We start from the raw sequence: 19,710 nt of genomic DNA on the forward strand, positions 1-19,710 counted from the left end.
CTGTACAACCAATCAATCCATTTGTTTAAAGAATTTTTTAAGAGTTGTAAGACTAATTTGACAATAGATGAAATTATCAGCTATTATAAAGTACAAAGTAATCAGCTAAACACTAATGCTGTCCTGTCTGCTCACATGAGATAAAGATGTCCTATCTCCCACCATGTTTAGAATTCAGGTGAAAACAAGAAGTGACTATCTTAGAACTGCTTTCAGTCAACCTTATTTCTGTCATGGCACAAGACATTCCTTGACAGCCCAGAAGTTCTTTATCCCAGTCTGTTAATTTGGTTGAGAGGAGGTAACACAAGCAAGGACAGGAAAAAAGGTGGTAACTAAATTTCAAGTACAGAAGAATCATTCTAGCTATGAGAAGAGTAGTCAAATTAAGCTGCTAGTTGAGGTAATGACTGCCTCATCCTCAACTGACAATCCATGATTTAGCCACTAAATTGCTAAAGGGATCATAAGAAATTAAGACTGTTTCTTTCAGGAGGACTCATAGTAGTTAAGAGGCCTGGAGAGGGGGAATGCTTTTCTGCTCCCAGTATATATATTTTTAATATAGATTTACAAGAGGTTTTCATGAAGGGTTTTTTTTTTTTTTTTTAAATGGGATACAGTAAAGGGATCTATTTGACACCTGTCCTCAGACATGTGGCAGTTTTCCTTAAATTATCCAGTTCCTCATCTGTTGCTTTTTCATTTTGTATACTGCATGTTCCCAGGCAACTCTCAAATTTGTAAACACAGCTATGGACACACTATTTGCTTTAACAGTAGTTACCTGGAAATCTAGGTCTCTGTTTTCGTTACATTCCCCTCCCCTACATTTCTTAATCATATATAACTAACATTTGTGGTTACAGGTTGACTTTCAAGTTCCTAAGTCTGTGTCTGATGGTTTGAAGCAAGAGAAGAATGAGTAATGAGGAACTGGTCACTTTGAACGTGGGAGGGAAGATATTCACTACAAGGTCTTCAACCTTAAAGCAGTTTCCTGCCTCTCGGTTGACACGAATTTTAGATGGCAGAGACCAAGAATTCAGGATGGTTGGTGGCCAGATTTTTGTAGACAGAGATGGTGTTTTATTTAGTATCATCTTAGATTTTTTGAGAACTCACCAGCTTTTATTACCTACTGACTTTTCAGACTATCTTAGGCTTCAGAGGGAGGCTGTATTCTATGAACTTGATCCTCTGGTGGATCTCTTAAACCAAGAACACCTGCTACAGCCAAGACCTGCTCTTCTGGAGGTGCATTTCCTAAACCGAAACACTCAAGCTTTTTTCAGGGTGTTTGGCTCTTGCAGCAAAACAATTGAGATGCTAACTGGGAGAATTACAGTGTTTACAGAGCAACCTTCAGCATCAACTTGGAGGAGTAACTCTTTCCCTCCTCAGATGACCTTACTTCCACTGCCTCCACAAAGACCTTCTTACCATGACCTGGTTTTCCAGTGCGGCTCTGACAGCACTACTGATAGCCAAACTGGAATCAGGTATTTTGTATTTTGAAGCCTCTATTCTACACCAGTTCCTGATGTTTCCCCTCAAAACTGAAATTTTCTCATGCCTGAAACTTTTCTTGGAAAAAAAAGATTACTCAAAATAATTTGGGGGGCGGTGGGTAACCAGTTGAGTTGGGTGGAATGACCAGATAATTATTGTCCAAACTGGGATACTTTTCAGAGTGAAAGAATGAATTGTTATTTTGTGGGACAATAGGAATAAATCAAAATTGTCCAGGGAAAACTGGGACTCTGGTCATTCAAGTAGTAGGAGGAAATAATTTTATAGATATGGAATGAGAAGGCTTTTTCTCCCCAAGGGTTTCTTTTAGCTGCTGGCATATAGCAAAGGCTCAACAGTTTGTCCTGATTTCCTTACACTCTGTGTATATTTGTTCTTTCAGTCCTTCTGATTTGGCTACTGATTTTTCTCCATTCCACTTTATTTTTAAACATCATTAAGGCAGATATATCCCATGGCAAATTTGGTCTCCTGTTACATCGTTGGCACTCTTACACAATTCAAAATATTGGGATAGGCTGTCAGTATATTAACGATAGTTGCTTCTGAGTCAATTATTCACTTCCCCCCCCTGTTATTCTTGGCTGGACCCTAAGGCTGATTTCCACTCTACTGTCACAGACACTTTTTTTTCCCCCTTAAAAATGTCTTAAAGCTGCCCCACTATTATTTTACTAACTGTGAAAGCTGGCTTTAATTTTCAGGAGGGAAAAAAAGAGTCTGCGTATGTTCTTTACTGATAGTATTTAAATAAAATATATGGTTTTGGGGTAAAGGTGGAGAGGCATATTTTGGGATATTTTCTTAACTTTTGCAGTAACCATCAGGAATGATCAATGTTTGCCCCTCCCACAACATACCCCATGGTCCTGCATACCAGCTTAAGAACCCTGGGCAGTATGACAATTCTTAAATTTTTACACTTTATAATCTCCTGCCTTTCCAAAGAAGCATGAAATGACATTTTGGGTAAAGAGACCCAGTTAAATTAACAGGCTGATTGTGAAGAATACCTAAGGCCCTATCTTCACCTCAAAATGTTCTAAGATACCTCTGTGCACAACTGGAGGTGCACTAGCATAAACAGAAGGGAAATTACCATTTTTTAAAAAATTTGTGTGATTAAGATTTTTGGGGATACCTTTCTAAAAAGTTAAAAACCTAAGGAAAAATGGTGTCATTGATTTCAAAAGGAACATGCATGGTAAAGAGATATCCTGGAAATACTAAATGCTCTTTAAAAACTATGCATTTGGAGAGAATGACTGTAATCTTGCAAAACATTAGAAACTCAAGTTGGGATATTCTTTATGTGTACACAGTGACAGTAGTTTCCCTTTGTTGTTAAGTGTTTGTGTTTTACAAATAGTACAGAAATTTTTTCATCTTAATAAGAGAATGACATTATATTTGTTTCAAAATAGATAATTCCAAAACCAGAAGCTATTTTTAAAATTGACTTTTTTCTTGTATCACCAAATAGTATTCTTTTCAGTTGTTTGAAGTTTAGTACTTTTTTCAGCCTATGAGCGGTTCGTGGTGTTTTTTGATATTCCAATTTAAAAGTAGCGGTAGGTAACCCAAATAAGGTGACATTACTGGGAGTTCAGGTAATTGGACGAAAACTCTTAGTCTTAAGAGGCCCACCTTAGGCATATAACTAACTTAGCTAGCAATCGTTTTTATTTCTTGCTCACTCCTTGGTCTGAATCTGTCCATTCAGATGTTTTGTTTTGTTTTTTTTTGAAGGTGGAAAGTGGAGGAGTAAGCCTGAATGGCTCCTCAGAGTCTGGTGTATCATCCAGCTGTTCAGTATGTTCTACTAATATGATTTATCACTCTGATGTCTTGGTAACTTAGCAAGTTGCTCAGTTATTATCTCTCAAGTTCATAGTACTAGAAATACTTGGCGTGCATCTTGCAGGGGGCCATTCATATGACACCACTTTATCAAGTTCAAGTTATGGTCACAGGATTCTAGAGTCTCTTTGGTAGCCATATTCTATCTGACCTTTCCTTTTTAAACTAGCTCAAATGGAAAAGTGTAGTTGCCTTATAAGTTTTTAAAATAAGTTTTGATTTTCCATTTCCCATTGATTTCTTTTTTATCTTTTTCTTGTGTCTTGAAATCTTCCATTTCTCAATTTGGCCTCTTAGGGAATCAAGTAGTCAGGCCCAGTGATTTCTTGCAAGTATATTCTACTTTGTTATCACCTACTATATACTATGCTATACTATTTGCATTTTAATTTTGTGAGGTGTTCTGTAACATTTTTTTCTCTTTGACAAATGTTTCTAGGATATACAATCAAGACCTGGGGCTTGGTGCGGGGGGTAGATGGAATGATTCACTAATGTTAAAAATCTGCTGTATTAAACATAACAAATGCATTTTTGATATGTAGTTTGTAGTTTTACAATTCTTACATTTTATTATTGAATTCTTTTCTTTGCCTAGAATGAGTTTCTAAATGTGAGCTACAATAACCACTCTATCAATCATAATTAAAAGGAGGCTAGGGATGTTCCCAAGGCTCCTTTTATCCCATAAAACCACGATAGTTTAGGTTACTGCCTGGAACTAATTTAAGTTAACCTTTCTTTTCAAATCTCATAAACAAATGGTGGCAGGACACAAAGACATAAAAATATCCTGGATGGTAGATAAAGAAGGGGCAATATAGCCATATCTTTGTGGACATGTTATATTGACATTATTAAAGCAACATATAGTCAATCTGAAAATTTCAGGTATATTTTTCTTGAATCATGTGTATTGGGTTCTATCGAGTTTTCCAGGAAATAGAAAGTTTTGTCACTTTGACTCCAGAAGACTTTTGACCCCATGTTTTGCTCTTCAACAATGGACAGTTATTGAGAAAAACTGACACTAAAGTCTTCTTGACATTTAACATCTGCAAAATTTCACCTTAAAAATGCATTTGATAGGAGAAAGTCACAAAAGAAAATTTGTAATGTCAGTGCTGATAATGGATAAAATTAGATCTAGGGGGAAACTGTAAATGTATCCACTGTTCATTAAAATGACTGAATCAATTAAATTGATTAAAACAATATTTAGTAAGTTGAAAACAAAATTTTGAAATAGTTAAATTACATTATATAAAAATTAAGCTAATTTAATTGTTTGATCAAATTGTTTGCTCCAGAAAACAGTTTCTCAATGAAAATTCATCAACGTTAGCTATATTCCTGAACGTGGGATTAAAATGACTTTGGAGATCACAGCAAGGTCTCTATTTTCAGTAGCGTGAAATTACTGGTGTGGATTTATAAATGAAGTCTTTTAAAAAAATCTGATCAAAGAATGGGATCAAATTTATATGTTTAGTTTTGCTAGTTATTAAAGGGATGTTTTATAATTGAACATTTTTGTGTGTCCTAGGTATGTTTCCATAAAACCTGACAACCGAAAACTGGCCAATGGAACTAATGTCCTCGGCTTACTGATTGACACTTTATTAATGGAAGGCTTCCATCTGGTCAGCACCAGAACAGCATTCTCTGAAGACAAAACTGAATGCTATAGCTTTCAAAGGATAAAAAAGCCTGAAGCTCTTGCCATGAACAAAACACTGAAACCAGAGAGTACCTTCATGGCAGAGCAATCTCAGAAAAAGAAATGAGGTTCTCTGTTCTCTTTTAGAGGAAAAAGAAATTGCCATTTTCTTGTTTGGAAATTACATATTTAGGGCATATATGTTAGTCACATATGTACTCAGCCTAACTTTCTGGCCTTCTGCCATGCCACCTTTGGGCAACCACATCTTAATAATGCTTAAGCCACAATGACTGCTTGCTGCTCTCCAAATTGCACCGGCACTTGGTGCTTTGGCGTACATTCCTTCTACCTTCAATGCCTCTTTCCCTTTCTCTTCTTCATGAACACTTATAAAGTGTTTAAGAATGTGCTATGGAATCAGACTGCTTGATTTCTAATCCCAACTAAGTCACTCACTAGCTATATGGCTTGGGCAAGTCATTTAACCTCTCTGTGCCCTCAACTTCTTTATCTATCAAATGAGGATAACAAATATGTCTCTCTAACAGGATATGTGAGGATTAAAGGAGATAATATAAAGTACTCAACACATTGCCTGGCACATGGTAGGCCCTCAGTGATGATGGTGATGAAGAAGATGGGTGACCCACTGTCAACTGCACCTCTTCTGTGAGGCCTTGTGTCCTTCCTTTCCTAGGCATGTTAATCAGCCTTTTCCTCTATATAGACTTATATGCCATCATAAAAACAAATTTTTCTCACTTGAATATGAGCTTGATCCACTCAACAGTTTTAACTACCATGTGTAAACACCTGGTGAGAAATACCTTTGTTACCAATTAGCACCTATTCTGGTGAAAAGCTTTGAATATAACTTCTACTAACATTTAAAATACACGTATTACTTTGACTTAGTGAGTCCTCTTGTAGGAATTCCTCTTATATATGTGTCATTTAAAATATTAGGATAGGGACTTCCCTGGTGGTCCAGTAGTAAAGAACCCACCTTCCAACGCAAGGGATGTGGGTTCGATCCCTAGTCAGGGAACTAAGATCCCACATGCCACAGGGCAACTAAACCTGTGCACCACAACTACTGAGCTCGCGCACCTCAACTACAGAGCCCACGTGCCACAAACTACAGACCCCACGTTCTCTGGAGCCTGTGCACCACAACTAGAGAGAAGCCCGCACGCTGCGACGAAAGATACCACATGCCTCAAAGAAGATCCCACATGCCTCAACTAAGACCCAACACAGCCATAAATAAAAAAAAAATAAATAAATATTTAAAAAATATATTAGGGACTTCCCTGGTGGTGCAGTGGTTAAGAATCTGCCTATCACTGTAGGGGACACGGGTTCAATCCCTGGTTTGGGAAGATCCCACATGCCATGGAGCAACTAAGCCCATATGCCACAACTATTGAGCCTGCATGACACAACTACTGAGCCCAGATGCCACAACTACTGAGCCCTTGCACCTAGAGCCGGCAGTCTGCAACAAGAGAAGCCACTACAATCAGAAGCCTGTCCAACGCAACAAAGAGTAGCCTCCACTCGCCACAACTAGAGAAAGTCCACATGCAGCAACAAAGACCCAATGCAGCCAAAAGAGAGATATATATAAGGATAAGTATCTAGAAAGGGAATGATTAAATCAAAGATCACCAAGTACTTTGCACATAATAGGGTTAAAAACCGTTGAGTGAAAGCAGCTGAGCAGCATTTTAAAAAGTACAATTCATTTATTCAAAAACATCAACAGGGAATGGATAAATTATGGTTCATACAGTGAAATACTGTGCAGCCTTTAAAAAGAATGAGACAGCAGTTTATAAACTAAGAAGAAAGGATTGCCAAATATTTATAAGTTGAAAAAAAGCAAGGTGCTAAGACAATGTATAAAGTGGAAAAATATATTTCTACTTTTCATACAGTATATAGTTTCCATTGTGGAAAAATATATAATACTTATATATATATTCATGGAATTTTCAGCATATGGGTCACCTATAGAGAGGAAACTGGGTGAGCGGGGTTTAGGTGTGGGAGGAAGACTTACTTTTCACCAGACCAGATAGGTGTGTGTGTGCCAGGGGTAGGGGGACTGTTACGGCAGAGTATGGCCTATTATCTCATACTGACATAAATTTTACTCTACCATCCTTCCTGTGAAACCCCTATACTTAGTAAAGAAATTACATTCCAGAAATTTCTAGTAATTACTTATAAATTTGTGTACTAAGTTGCAGGGAAGAAATTTTTTAAAAAATTTCCTAATAGTACCTCAAAAGATTATGTATAATGGAAAAGTGCAAAATACTTCAATATTAGTAATGTTAAAGTTAGCAACCGAAAATAATGACCCAAATAAGAAAAAAAGCCTGATGAATGAGTGTTTTCTTTTTGGTGGCACTCATCTTTACTGCAGAAAAACCAACTTAGCTGTTTTAGTCTGTCATCTCAGTTTTGGGGATGATGTGTCTGGTCTGGTTCCCTTGCTAGCATCATATTCTAGGGTACAATATTTCTATTTTGCTAACTTTAGGCATGTATGTGATTTAACTAGCTGGGTATAGTTGGCATGGCTATATACGTTATACTGTTTAATTCTGTATAGTGCTTTCCTGATAAGATTATTAAAAACTGATAACTGGTTAAAAGAACAGCGAAGTAAAAAATACTGTAACTACAGATTGGCAAGGAGTAAGACAGGAAATGTTTAAACTGCTGTTAATGTGTTCTTAGTCATTTATACTTGCTGGAAACTAGCTTGATATGAGAAATAAAATGTTCTTTTTGAGGTGCTAATAGAAACAGTACCTACGGAAACATAATATACATACATTTAATTAATTAATTCAGTCAGAAAATATTTATTGACGTCTACTGTGTGCCAAATACTATTCTAGACACGGGGGATACTGCAAGGAGCAAAATAAGGTCTTCCCTTCTAGAGCTTACCACAAATCCAATCCATAACATTGAAAATGGGTTTAAATTAAAATAACTTAAGCCTTTAATTAAGTAGTTCCTCAAAAGTCATGGGTTCACAATCCAGGGGTTTTTAGAAGGAGATAGATTACCAAAATTAAAAGATATATATTATTCATTAGGAAAAGTGTACTTTCGGAGTGGATTGAGTTTCTTATTTTAGTAAATATTTTAGAGATGATATCATTTGGAGACACATCTGTCAAGATCATCTCAGTAAGCCTCTCGCCTTCACTCCAGCACAGAGTGGGGTACTGTAACTGGGATGTCAAGACATGCAAAAAAGAGTCTTGTTTTAGAAAGGGAGGCAAGCATATGGTTGGAAGAAAATGGGATTATATTAGATGCACCACAGGCAAATTTAAACTCTTGCCTGCTTTAGAAAAAAAAAAAAGACTTTAACATCTTCATATGGGCATCACTTAACTTCTCGACTGAATTGATTATAAGAAAATCATAAGAAATTATAAGAAAATAATGGCAGAAGCTTGTCTTGGCCAACCAAACTGAAATATTTGGTCTATCAAATCATATACTCCTGTCAATCCATCTCAGATACACAAATATGAGTCATCATCACAAAGCATTGTTTGTCAGTCTTTTTTTTGACTGTGCTGGGTTTTAGTGGCGGCGCATGGGCTTAGGTGCCCCTCAGCACGTGGGATCTTAGTTCCCTGGCCAGGGATTGAACCCGCACCCCCGCCACCCCTCAACTGAAGGGGGACTCCCAACCACTGGACCACCAGGGAAGTCCCAGTTTGTCAGTCTTAACTATACTATGGATAGTTGGGCCTCCCCTATTCTCCCACTTATGTTTGTTTCAGCCTCTTTCCATCACCTAATTTCATTTCTGATAAGGCACTGAAGATTTTAGCTTATTTTTGAACCTCAACAATGTAACCTTATAAGTGGTTTGAAGCTCTCCCTACAAAGATTTTCTGAAAAGGAGCTCTAGTGTTGAATTTTACTCTTGAATTTAATATACAAGTCATAATTACAAAGAATTCTTAGGTTATGTTAAAGTCAAAATTAATTTTGGCTGCTTTCAAAATACATCTGAAACCAGGAGCATTAAGTGATATAAAATAGTCAAGGGAAAGAAGCTTGAGAAATATATGATTTAGAGAATTGTAAGCTGTTTCTATTTGTCTTGTATTCTGTTTACATCTGACAAACATCAGTTTAGTTTTATAAGTCCTTGTATTGGTTCTCTATCATAAATAACAAAAATGGTCACATTACCAGAGATCTTGTTGGAATAATAAAAGACTTACAAAGACTTCTAAATATCCCATATTCTATTGTTATTTTTTCTCTGTGCTGGGGAAGTTCACTCTGTAACAGCACACTTAGCAACGCAGAAGCCACCAAGAGGAAATTTTTAAAAAGAAATTGGGGAAATTTTATTACCTTCCTGGAGCCAGTGAACCCATGGAAAACACTGGTGTGATATCAAACTTAGTGTCTTAAATAAAAGTTCAAGAAGTAAAGAGATGAGATAAAAATATGTTAATAAAAATACTCAGATTTCTGGAATATCACCATCATAAAACCCATAATTACTCACCAGCTTTGTCCCAGAACAGCTTTGTCATGAATTGTTAGGCCTTCTATTGGACCTATTAGAAATGAAAAGTTATGTACAAATTTCACCAAAAGACTCAGCATCTCAACATTATTAAGCTCAGAAAATACCTTAATATTTATCTAAACTATGAGGTCAATCCAGTGCTGAAAAAATCTTAATAGATAAAAAGCTAACACCTTACACAGTGAATGGGAAATGAGTATTAAGCACGGCACAGAATAAATAAGCAACAAAATTCAGCAAAATAAATTGGACTTGCCCATGAGCCAAAGCCATTGCGCCTGTGCTTTAGAGCCCATGAGCCACAACTATTGAGCTCATGTGCTGCAACTACGGAAGCCCACACGCCTAGAGCCCATGCTCTGCAACAAGAGAAGCCACAGCAATGAGGAGCCTGTGCGCCACAACGAAGAGTAGCCCCCACTCACCACAACTAAAAGAAAACCCACGCACAGCAAAAAAGACCCAACACAGCCAATAAAATAAATAAATAAATAAATAATGAAAACAAAACTACATGGATCAAATTATATCTTTAAAAATAAATAAATAAATAAATTGGACTTTGCTCCCAAAACTGAAATGTGCTTAAGATTTATTTATTCATTGTGCCTAAGACTTACTTATTCATACAGAGCTTTCTGCACCTTAAGAGTTCACCAATACCTCAAATCCAGAAATCATTGTTTTAAAGTGGCTTTTTCACTCTACCACTTGAGTAAAACACACCAACTTCCAAGTGTTTCTTTCTTTCTTTTTTTTGGCCACATGGCATGTGGGATCTTAGTTCCCCGGCCAGGGATCAAACCTGTACCCCCTGCATTGGAAGTCTGCAGTCTTAACCACTGAATCGCCAAGGAAGTCTCCCCAAGTGTTTTCCATTTCATGTTACTTTTCTCATTTCACACACTGGTAAGAATCTGAAAGTCTTTGGGTTCCCAAGCTGGAAGCCAAAGAGGAGAGGTTGATCTTACCCTTCTTGTAACAAGAGACCCCATGAAAGTCTAGCTGCAATGTTTGAAGTTCCATGAGTTCTTTTAAGATGAGGACTGGGATTGTGCTTTATACTGCTCTTCATATTCCCCCACAGTGCTGGACATCTAACAGTCTGAACTGAACTGAAAAATTTGGAACACTATAGTCTTAGTAAACAGGCACTTGGAAAAATAAGAATTATAGTAGATTCAAAGACAGATGAGAATATTTTACATAAAGAGTCTGAAAGAGTTGATTCAAGTTAAAGTGCACAGGAAAAAAAAAACCCATGGTATTTTTCTATTAGAAGTTTATATAGGTAATCACACAAAAAATGAGATGAAGGTCTAGAGGTATATAGAAATACTAATTGAAATACTAGTTGAAAGTTATGCAAAATCATACATTTAATCAGAGTAATACAGCCCAGCCAAAACTGGAACATACCATAATTTGCTAATAAAAATGCAAGCTACAAGAGTGCTTAGCAATTAAATAAATATTAAGGGAATACAAATTCAGAATGAATGTCACATGACTAATCGGTATTAAATCTTGACTTACCTCTATAATTTAGGAGTCATGAAAAGATAGTAGAAGTCACCAGACCAGGCATGTAAGTCAGATGTAACTAGGATGGAAATACAGAAACAAATGTTCCCAGTTCTGCATAACCTGACTTGAAGATATAGGTTCACTGAATTTGGATTAATCAAAAGATTCAAGGATCTGGGTAAAATGATCTAAAAGATTCTGGTATACTCAGAAGACACATTACTGAGTTTTTAAAGGCTATTCTGGAAGCACAGATTAACACTTTAGGTTTTCGTAAGTATCATTAAAGTAGAACATATTAGAAATTTAAAATGTACAGTAATATGGTATTTCTGTCTCATGATGGGCATGTAATTACTAGGTAAACAGATCAAGATACTTTGACATTCTAACTAGGAATCCTATAAAACAAGGTTTAGCTCCTAGAAAACCAAAATATTTGCTTTCAATTAATTTAAAGAATTTCTTTTGCTTTGGTCACTTCTTAAACTTCTGGCTACAATTTAAGCAGTACTGAATTCCTATTTGATTTTTTTTTTTTTTTGGCTAACACTTTTCTTCAGAAATAAACCCAATATAGGGTGGAAAGGAGAAAACGTTTGAGACCTCTTAGACAGAAGCTTCATTTCCTCTTAACTGTTTCTCCATCAAAAGCAAGTATTCAAATAAGGAATCTCAATTATCTAAACCTATTTTTGGCAATCTTCTGGAATTTTTTGTTATATCTCTTTTGAAATGCCACAGTTGCACTCTTGGAAAACTTGTCTTCCTGGTTTTCAAATTTCTGTTTATTATTACAACTCTTCAGCCAGAATGCCAGGTCTTTGTGCTGTACTGTTTCTTGAAACTGGAGACCGGCACATTTCCCACAATTCAATCACTTGCTTTTCCATTTGAGAAATTAAAGCCATGTCAATTTTACAGTTTTAACTGACTGAATTATTTGGACTTTAAGTTCTCAATTTCACTCCCTCAGTGTAATACTGGGAAAGATCTTTGTTTAATGAATAGAAGGAAAGGTAAGGCTCAAGAATATTAACATATTTTAGTCACTGACCTTTATAACTGACACAAGTGTAGGGATTTTCCTATAGGCACAAGCTTGAGATTCGACACTAAGAAAAAAAGGAGAGTTTTAATTCTGTTTTGGAAATGTTTATTTAAGACTACATACCCAATCAAGTTTTTTACATAAATGTATGTGTTTACATAGTTCTTTTTAAAAGAAAGGGATATATTGTGTTTAACAAAGAACTTGAGTTAGCTTGTCTACCCTTATCAGCTTTGAGTGGATAACTGACAAATTTACCTCTCCATCCAAACTTCTACATAGAATTCCAGTTCTGTATATTCAGTGGCTTTTAATCAAATCATTTCAAAAGGAATGCCTGGATATCACCTTTAATTCAATATTACAAAAATGGAACTCAACACCTTTCCTTCTCAAGCTAGCTTCTCTTAACTCTCTTCTTTCAGTGATACTATCATTGTCTTCCAGTATAGAAAATGTGCAATTTTTGACACCCCCCTTTTATCCAGCTCATGATATTCTACAGTTTTTTCTTTTGAAATACCTTAAATTTATTCTCTCATCTACATTCTCATTGCAACTATTCTGTTCAGGGTTTCTTCACTCCTAGATTACCACAGTAGTCACATGCCAAACTTCCTTGCCAACAGACTTTCTTAGACGCCTTCTATATATAGTATAGCCATATTTAATTTCCAAAAATTCCATTATTTTGTAAGTTTTCATTATTTTGTTTCAAGAGACTATATAATACCTCCCTATTCCTTGCTATATTAAGACCAAAGTCCTCTAATTGGTTATCTAGGCAAAGGCCCAATAACTTAGTTTTAACCTAGTTAGCTAAGTTCATACAACCTTTGCCTCAGATCTTAAGGCAAAGGTCCCAAGTTACTTTTCAGGGAATACTGCTTTCTATTTTGGCTTAAGTTCTCACCCGCAAACCAGAAAAGTCCACTACTTGACAACTCAGTGCATCTTAATTTATAAGCGTACAGGCCACAAATTACAAAATGAAGACATTTTTTTATTGGGTCAGCAGAGACAACTGTCTAATTCCCCTACAATTCCCTAAAGTTACTTACAGTTTTGAACTGAGAAGACCTTCTCATATGGCATTTATAGCCCTTTACTAGAGTGAGCTGTTGTCTGGTACTTTGTTCTGTGCAGACAATGTCTGTTTTCTGCTTCCAGTCTCAGTCCTTTCTCCACATGGTCTAGGTACCCGTGATATAGTCAGTTCTCACCTTTTTTTTTTTTTTTTTTTTTGTGGGGGCAGTGGTGATGTCAAAGTAAGTGCCTAGAAAACAGGTCATAAAGCAAATCAATACAGAGGTGAAACTGCTTCACCATGGGAACCATTATTTAATTGCTGGTTGAATTCCTGACTTCTGGCTAAATGTTAGGTATAACAAATATGTCAACCTCTCTCAAAGCCAAACCGAACCCAATAGCAACATTAGACTTTTCCAAAAAAATGTAATTTATATGTATGTTCTGGAAATCAGACGTAAATATCCTATAGATTTTATACAAAAGCTCTAAGGATATATAAAAATAAATCCTTATCACAATATAAATGACTTAAAATATATTAGCGGAAAACAAATGCTACATATTTGATCCACAATTTTCTTTGCCTTCTGAGATTTCTGAAAGTTTTTTTCGCGTGACTTAGTCTCTAATAAAATTGACAAAGTTTATAAGAAAACCCATTTCACTCTATAAGGTAGCCCTAACATTCAGAGGGAGTCAGAAACATACCATTAACTTTAGAGTCACTTTAAAGAATTGTAGCAGATGTTCGATACATTTATTTTTATGCTTCTTGAAAAAAAATTTTTTAAAGTATTTTTTAATGTAAGGCCTTTTCATGCTACTACCATCTCCCATCTTCTCAGAGAGACAACAAATAAAAGCTAATAGGAAACAGCTAAATTATACTTTGTTGCAAAGTTTTAGATGATCAATTAGATCACTAATAGCCTTCAAAATTTCATAGGCTTTCCAACTATTCATACCCCCACCCATAGGTTTCTGGCTTTGATTAAATTTTTTTAAAAAAACACTTTAAGGTAGCTAGGACTTGAATGCTAACAGGTAGCACAGAATGAGAGGAATCCTGAAAAGTGAAACAGTAAAAGGTGGAGAACTTCTGAACTACCAGGTAAGAGCCTGGACATTGCTGTATTTATCTAGCTTGTATTCAGCCTTTCCAGAACATATTAATTTATCACCAAATCACTACTGATTTTCAGCAATCAATTGCCATTTATCAAGCACCCACTATTTTAGACTTGCAGAGTATACAATAAAAAATAAAATAGCCTCTGCCCATAAAGCAGGATGTATTAATTGTTCTAGGTCAGGTATCGGAGCACAAAAGAGAGAAATGGTATTGCTGGTGAGGAGGAAAAGTGAACTGGAAAAATTTCACGCAGGAGCTAGATAGCCTAAGAATATTTAGACAGCTGAAGATGAGAGAAAGGACATTCTAGGAATAAATACCTTGTGCTAAGGCATGGATGCAAATTAGAGGTTTGGAAAAGGAGTACTGTACACTGTTTCTATTTGGCTTAACAACAGTACTATGGTATTAATTCACAATCATTCCTGTAGTAGAAAGGTCTGTCTCACCTGGGCAAAAAATATCCCTGATAGTAGACTTTTGGCTATGCAACCTCTTCCTCTCAAGATTTCTCCCCTGATTTGCTGAGTTAAAGGCCACAGACAACACCCCCCAGCCCCCGCCCAATGTTTAGGGTAAACTCATCTAATTTAAGCCTAGATTTCCTTCCAATATTTCTTACAAATCCTTTTTTCTTCAAATCATCACACCTTGATTTTCAAAGGGCTGCAGGCAATCCAAATATACTCTCATTTTCTTCAATTAGAAATTAGGGTACTTTACGCAAAGGAAGGAAAACAATCTCAAACATAGTTACACTCATTTCCCTACCTACTCCCCAATACCAACCTGTTTTCAGCCCAGTAATTCTACTTTACTCCCTCCTACTTGATCATGCCTTGGTTCATGTTTTCTGCACTTATAAGTCTCCAATTCTTTCATTTCACTGAATTAATCCTATCTATTCTTTAAGCCCAGCTCATTTTCCACCTCCTCTAAGAAGTCTTCTCTGTTGTCTAAATCCATATTTCCTTTGAGCTTCTACTGCACTTCAGGTCAGCAAGACAGACTTTACACTCTACTCTTCTCTAATTGTTTCCTATAAGTTAGTATGATATTACTATCTAGGCTAAAAGTTCTTTGCTGACTGTGACTATCCTTTTTAGACTATAGTGAAGTACTGGTCATAGACTAGGTCTTTAGTAATAAAAGATTATCTCACATGAAAAATGCAAACAGAAAACTTTTAAGGCATTTAAAGTATTATTTTAATAACCATTTTTGATGAGATGAAATTATATTCACTCTCATTTACAGAATATAACACCTCAAATTATCACTACCTCAGATTTTCTACTGTTGTAGAGTACATAACATACATTTATGCCCAACGCAATTTATAGATTCAACGCAATCCCTATCAAATTACCAATGGCATTTTTCACAGAACTAGAACGAGAAATTTTACAATTTGTATGGAAATGCAAAAGACCCCAAATAGCCAAAGCAATCTTGAGAAGGAAAGACGGAGCTGAAGGAATCAGTCTCCCTGACTTCAGACTATACTACAAGGCTACAGTGATCAAGACAGTATGGTACTGGCACAAAAACAGAAATATAGATCAGTGGAACAGAATAGAGAGCCCAGAGATAGACCCATGCACATATGGGAAACTTATCTTTGACAGAGGAGGCAAGAATATATAATGGAGAAAAGATAGCCTCTTCAATAAGTGGTGTTGGGAAAATTGGACAGCTAGTTGTAAAAGAATGAAATTAGAACACTTCCTAACACCATACACAAAAATAAACTCAAAATGCATTAAAGAGCTAAATGTAAGGCCAGATACTATAAAATTCCTAGAGGTAAACATAGGCAGAACACTCTATGACACAAATCAAAGCAAGATCCTTTTGGATCCACCTCCTAGAATACTGGAAAAAAAAACAAAAATAAACAAGTGGGACGTAATGAAACAAAAGCTTTTGCATAGCAAAAGAAACCAAAACCAGAAGACAACCCTCAGAATGGGAGAAAATATTTGCCAATGAAGCAACTGACAAAGGATTAATCTCCAAAATATATAAGCAGCTCATGCAGCTCAATATCAAAAAAGCAAACAACCCAATCCAAAAATGGGCGGAAGACCTAAATAGACATTTCTCCAAAGAAGACATACAGATAGCTAACAAACACATGAAAAAATGCTCAACATCACTAATCATTAGAGAAATGCAAATCAAAGCCACATCCACACCAGTCAGAATGACCATCATCAAAAAATCTGGAAACAATAAGTGCTAGAGAGGGTGCGGAGAAAAGGGAACCCTCCTGCACTGTTGGTGGGAATGTAACTTGATACAGCCACTGTGGAAAACAGTATGGATGTTCCTTAAAAAACTAAAACTGGAACTACCATATGACCCAGAAATCCCACTACTGGGCATATACCCTGAGAAAACCACAATCCAAAAAGACACATGTACCACAACGTTCATTTCAACACTATTTACAATAGCCAGGACGTGGAAGCAACCTAAATGCCCATCAACAGATGAATGGATAAAGAAGATGTGGTACATATATACAATGGAATATTACTCAGCCATAAAAAGGAATGAACTGGAGTTATTTGTAGTGAGGTGGATGGACCTAGAGTCTATCATATAGAGTGAAGTAAGCCAGAAATAGAAAAACAGATACTGTATGCTAATACATATATATGGAGTCTAAAAAAATGGTACTGATGAACTCAGTGGCAGGGCAAGAACAAAGATGCAGATACAGAGAACAGACTTGAGGACATGGGGCTGGGGACAGGGGGTGGCGAAGGGGAAGCTGGGACGAAATGAGAGAGTAGCATTGACATATATATACCACCAAATGTAAAATAGATAGCTAGTGGGAAACTGCTGTATAACACAGGGAGATCAGCTTGATGATTGGTGATGACTTAGAGGGGTGAGATAGGGAGGATGGGAAGGAATTGAGGGAGGGAGGGGATATGGGGATATATGTGTAAATACAGCTGATTCACTTTGTTGTAGAGCAGAAAGTGACAAAACAGTGTAAAGTAATTATAATTCAATAAAGAGCTTAAAAAAACAAACAAAAACCCATACATTTATGTACATAACAAATTTATGTACATAACCATGATCAAAACCAGTAGCCATTTTTGGGACTTCCCTCGTGGTCCAGTGGTTGAGGCTCCATGCTTCCACTGCAGGGGGTATGGTTTGATCCCTAGAAATAAGATCCCACATGCTGCGTCAGCCAAAAACAAAACAAAACAAAACACAAAACAAAAACCCAGTAGCCATTCTTGATCATCTAGTCCCTTCTGATAGAATTTCTGGCAGTAGGAGAGATTTACAAGTACGTGGCCTTGCTTATCACCAAAAGATTATAACTAAAAGGTCTGTAATTTGAATCCTTTAGAGTGTACAACTTTCAAGTGTGTTGTCAAATTATGAATACAATATAATTTTGTCCAGTTTGAAATAAAGTGAAATTTTGCTTAAAGGAAACTGGAATTTTTCAAATTGAATCCTTAGTTAACCTGAATTTGTCTCTTGCACTCTACTTCAAGAAAAACGAAGTTAACTTTAAGAAAAATTATAATCACGGCTTCCTAGGTGGCGCAGTGGTTGAGAATCCACCTGCCAATGCAGGGGACATGGGTTCAATCCCTGCTCCAGGAAGATCCCACATGCCGTGGATCAACTAAGCCCGTGCGCCACAACTATTGAGCCTGTGCTTTAGAGCCCGTGAGCCACAACTATTGAGCCCATGTGATGCAACTACTGAAGCCCACGCGCCTAGAGCCTGTGCTCCGCAACAAGAGAAGCCACGGCAATGAGCAACCTGCGCACCACAACGAAGAGTAGCCCCCACTCACCGCAACTAAAAAGAAAGCCCGTGCACAGCAAAAAAAGACCCAGCACAGCCAATAAAATAAATAATTAATTTAAAAAAACAATAAAAAAAAAGAAAAATTATAATCAAACATTGTCTGGATTTTATGGCTTAAAAAACACTACTCTTGAAACTTCTAAATCTATTATTACATAATACTTTACATGACTTGATCCTTACATAAAATTTAACTATATTCAGTATACTATTTAAGGCAAGAAAATATACTGAAATATTGTAATTTTTGTTGTTTTATAAAATAGTCAAACATCTATTAATGTTTTACAATAGTCATTGTAAACTTCAGTTAATTAAATCATCTAGTGCTCCATATTGTCCCATTAATTCAATTAAATGCTTTATCTGATAACATTAAAATATTTTTTATTTACAGTGAGTGCCTCTCCTTCTCCAAGTTTCCATGGGGTTTGTTTTCTTTTTGTTGGCCATGTCTCATACAGTCAAGGTGACGATTTGACAAAAGGGTAGGAAAAATAAATCTAAATTATTTTTCTAGAATGGAAAAATTAAATATATAATATCCAAAATTCTAAGATTATAACTGAGGTTTCCACAGAAATCTACAAGGTTATTTAACTTTTTTTTTCCTGTAATGAGTAATATGTCAGTGTACAGAATTATTCATAAAATACACTGGAGGCTGACTGTTCTAGGATTATAAAAATTTGGGACAAGACAGATCCAAGTTCAACCTCTTACTTACAATTTACAACTGAGGCTTGGAGAGAATAATTTGCTTAAGGTTACACAACTTTAAGCCAAGCCAATTTTTAAGTATTTGAATAAGACCATATTTAAACTTCTCTAGGATAGGAACAGTGTGAGCTTCTGTTTACATTGTCATTCCTCTGGCAAAGTAACCAAGCTACCTAAACACTTCTTTAGGATAATATTCACAAATTTTATTATACTGAATTATAACTTTTTGTTCTGTCTCATTTCATGGTCTTCTAAACCAATGGGAAAGCTTAAGCTCCTACATGCTCAATTGTCATCTTAATAAAATGCATTTTGATGACACTGAAAAGACTAGTATCAGAGGCAAAAGCCTCTGAACAAAGTGATTTGTTGAATGAATGGATAGCTATACACACATTACTGAATGACATTCAAGTGATGGAAGTTTCATTGCCTGAGACTAAAAATGAGGAAAAATGATAGAAAATGATTTATAGAGTCTCATGTCTAGAATCAGCAAATTAATCTAATGGATATTTTTACTTCTAATTTATATTACTTGATTTTCTACCTTATTCTTAATTCTTGTATGAATTATTGAAGAAATACTAATCCCAAATTATTTCTTTAGAAATGCCTACATTAATGCAATTTCTTTTCCCTAGGAGCCAGTAACAGAACTGAAAACATCGTCTAAAAAGAAATATTTAATCTAAAACATTATTTTGTTTCTGAGGTTTCATCTTTTCAACTATGAGAAATTAAA

The 19,710-nt window shown here is 35.9% G+C and overlaps 1 protein-coding gene and 1 long non-coding RNA gene across 2 annotated transcripts; one reads left to right on the forward strand and one right to left on the reverse strand.

Annotated features, from left to right (window-relative positions):
* Window positions 1-266: 266 nt before the first annotated feature.
* KCNRG (potassium channel regulator) lies at window positions 267-5,312 on the forward strand. Its single transcript, XM_057707755.1, has 2 exons — window positions 267-1,502; window positions 4,940-5,312. The coding sequence occupies exons 1-2, from the start codon at window positions 922-924 to the stop codon at window positions 5,178-5,180; spliced, it is 822 nt and encodes a 273-aa protein (XP_057563738.1). The 5' UTR covers window positions 267-921; the 3' UTR covers window positions 5,181-5,312.
* A 4,304-nt stretch (window positions 5,313-9,616) lies between these two features.
* LOC130835720 (uncharacterized) lies at window positions 9,617-13,657 on the reverse strand. Its single transcript, XR_009049018.1, has 4 exons — window positions 13,284-13,657; window positions 12,229-12,286; window positions 11,181-11,247; window positions 9,617-9,672 (listed from the first exon to the last, which is right to left on the reverse strand). It is a non-coding gene; the product is annotated as an uncharacterized LOC130835720 (long non-coding RNA).
* Between the last annotated feature and the right edge of the window lie 6,053 nt (window positions 13,658-19,710).

The sequence above is a fragment of the Hippopotamus amphibius genome, chromosome 14 (genome assembly GCF_030028045.1).
Source record: "Hippopotamus amphibius kiboko isolate mHipAmp2 chromosome 14, mHipAmp2.hap2, whole genome shotgun sequence".
NCBI classification, from domain to species: Eukaryota; Metazoa; Chordata; class Mammalia; order Artiodactyla; family Hippopotamidae; genus Hippopotamus; species Hippopotamus amphibius.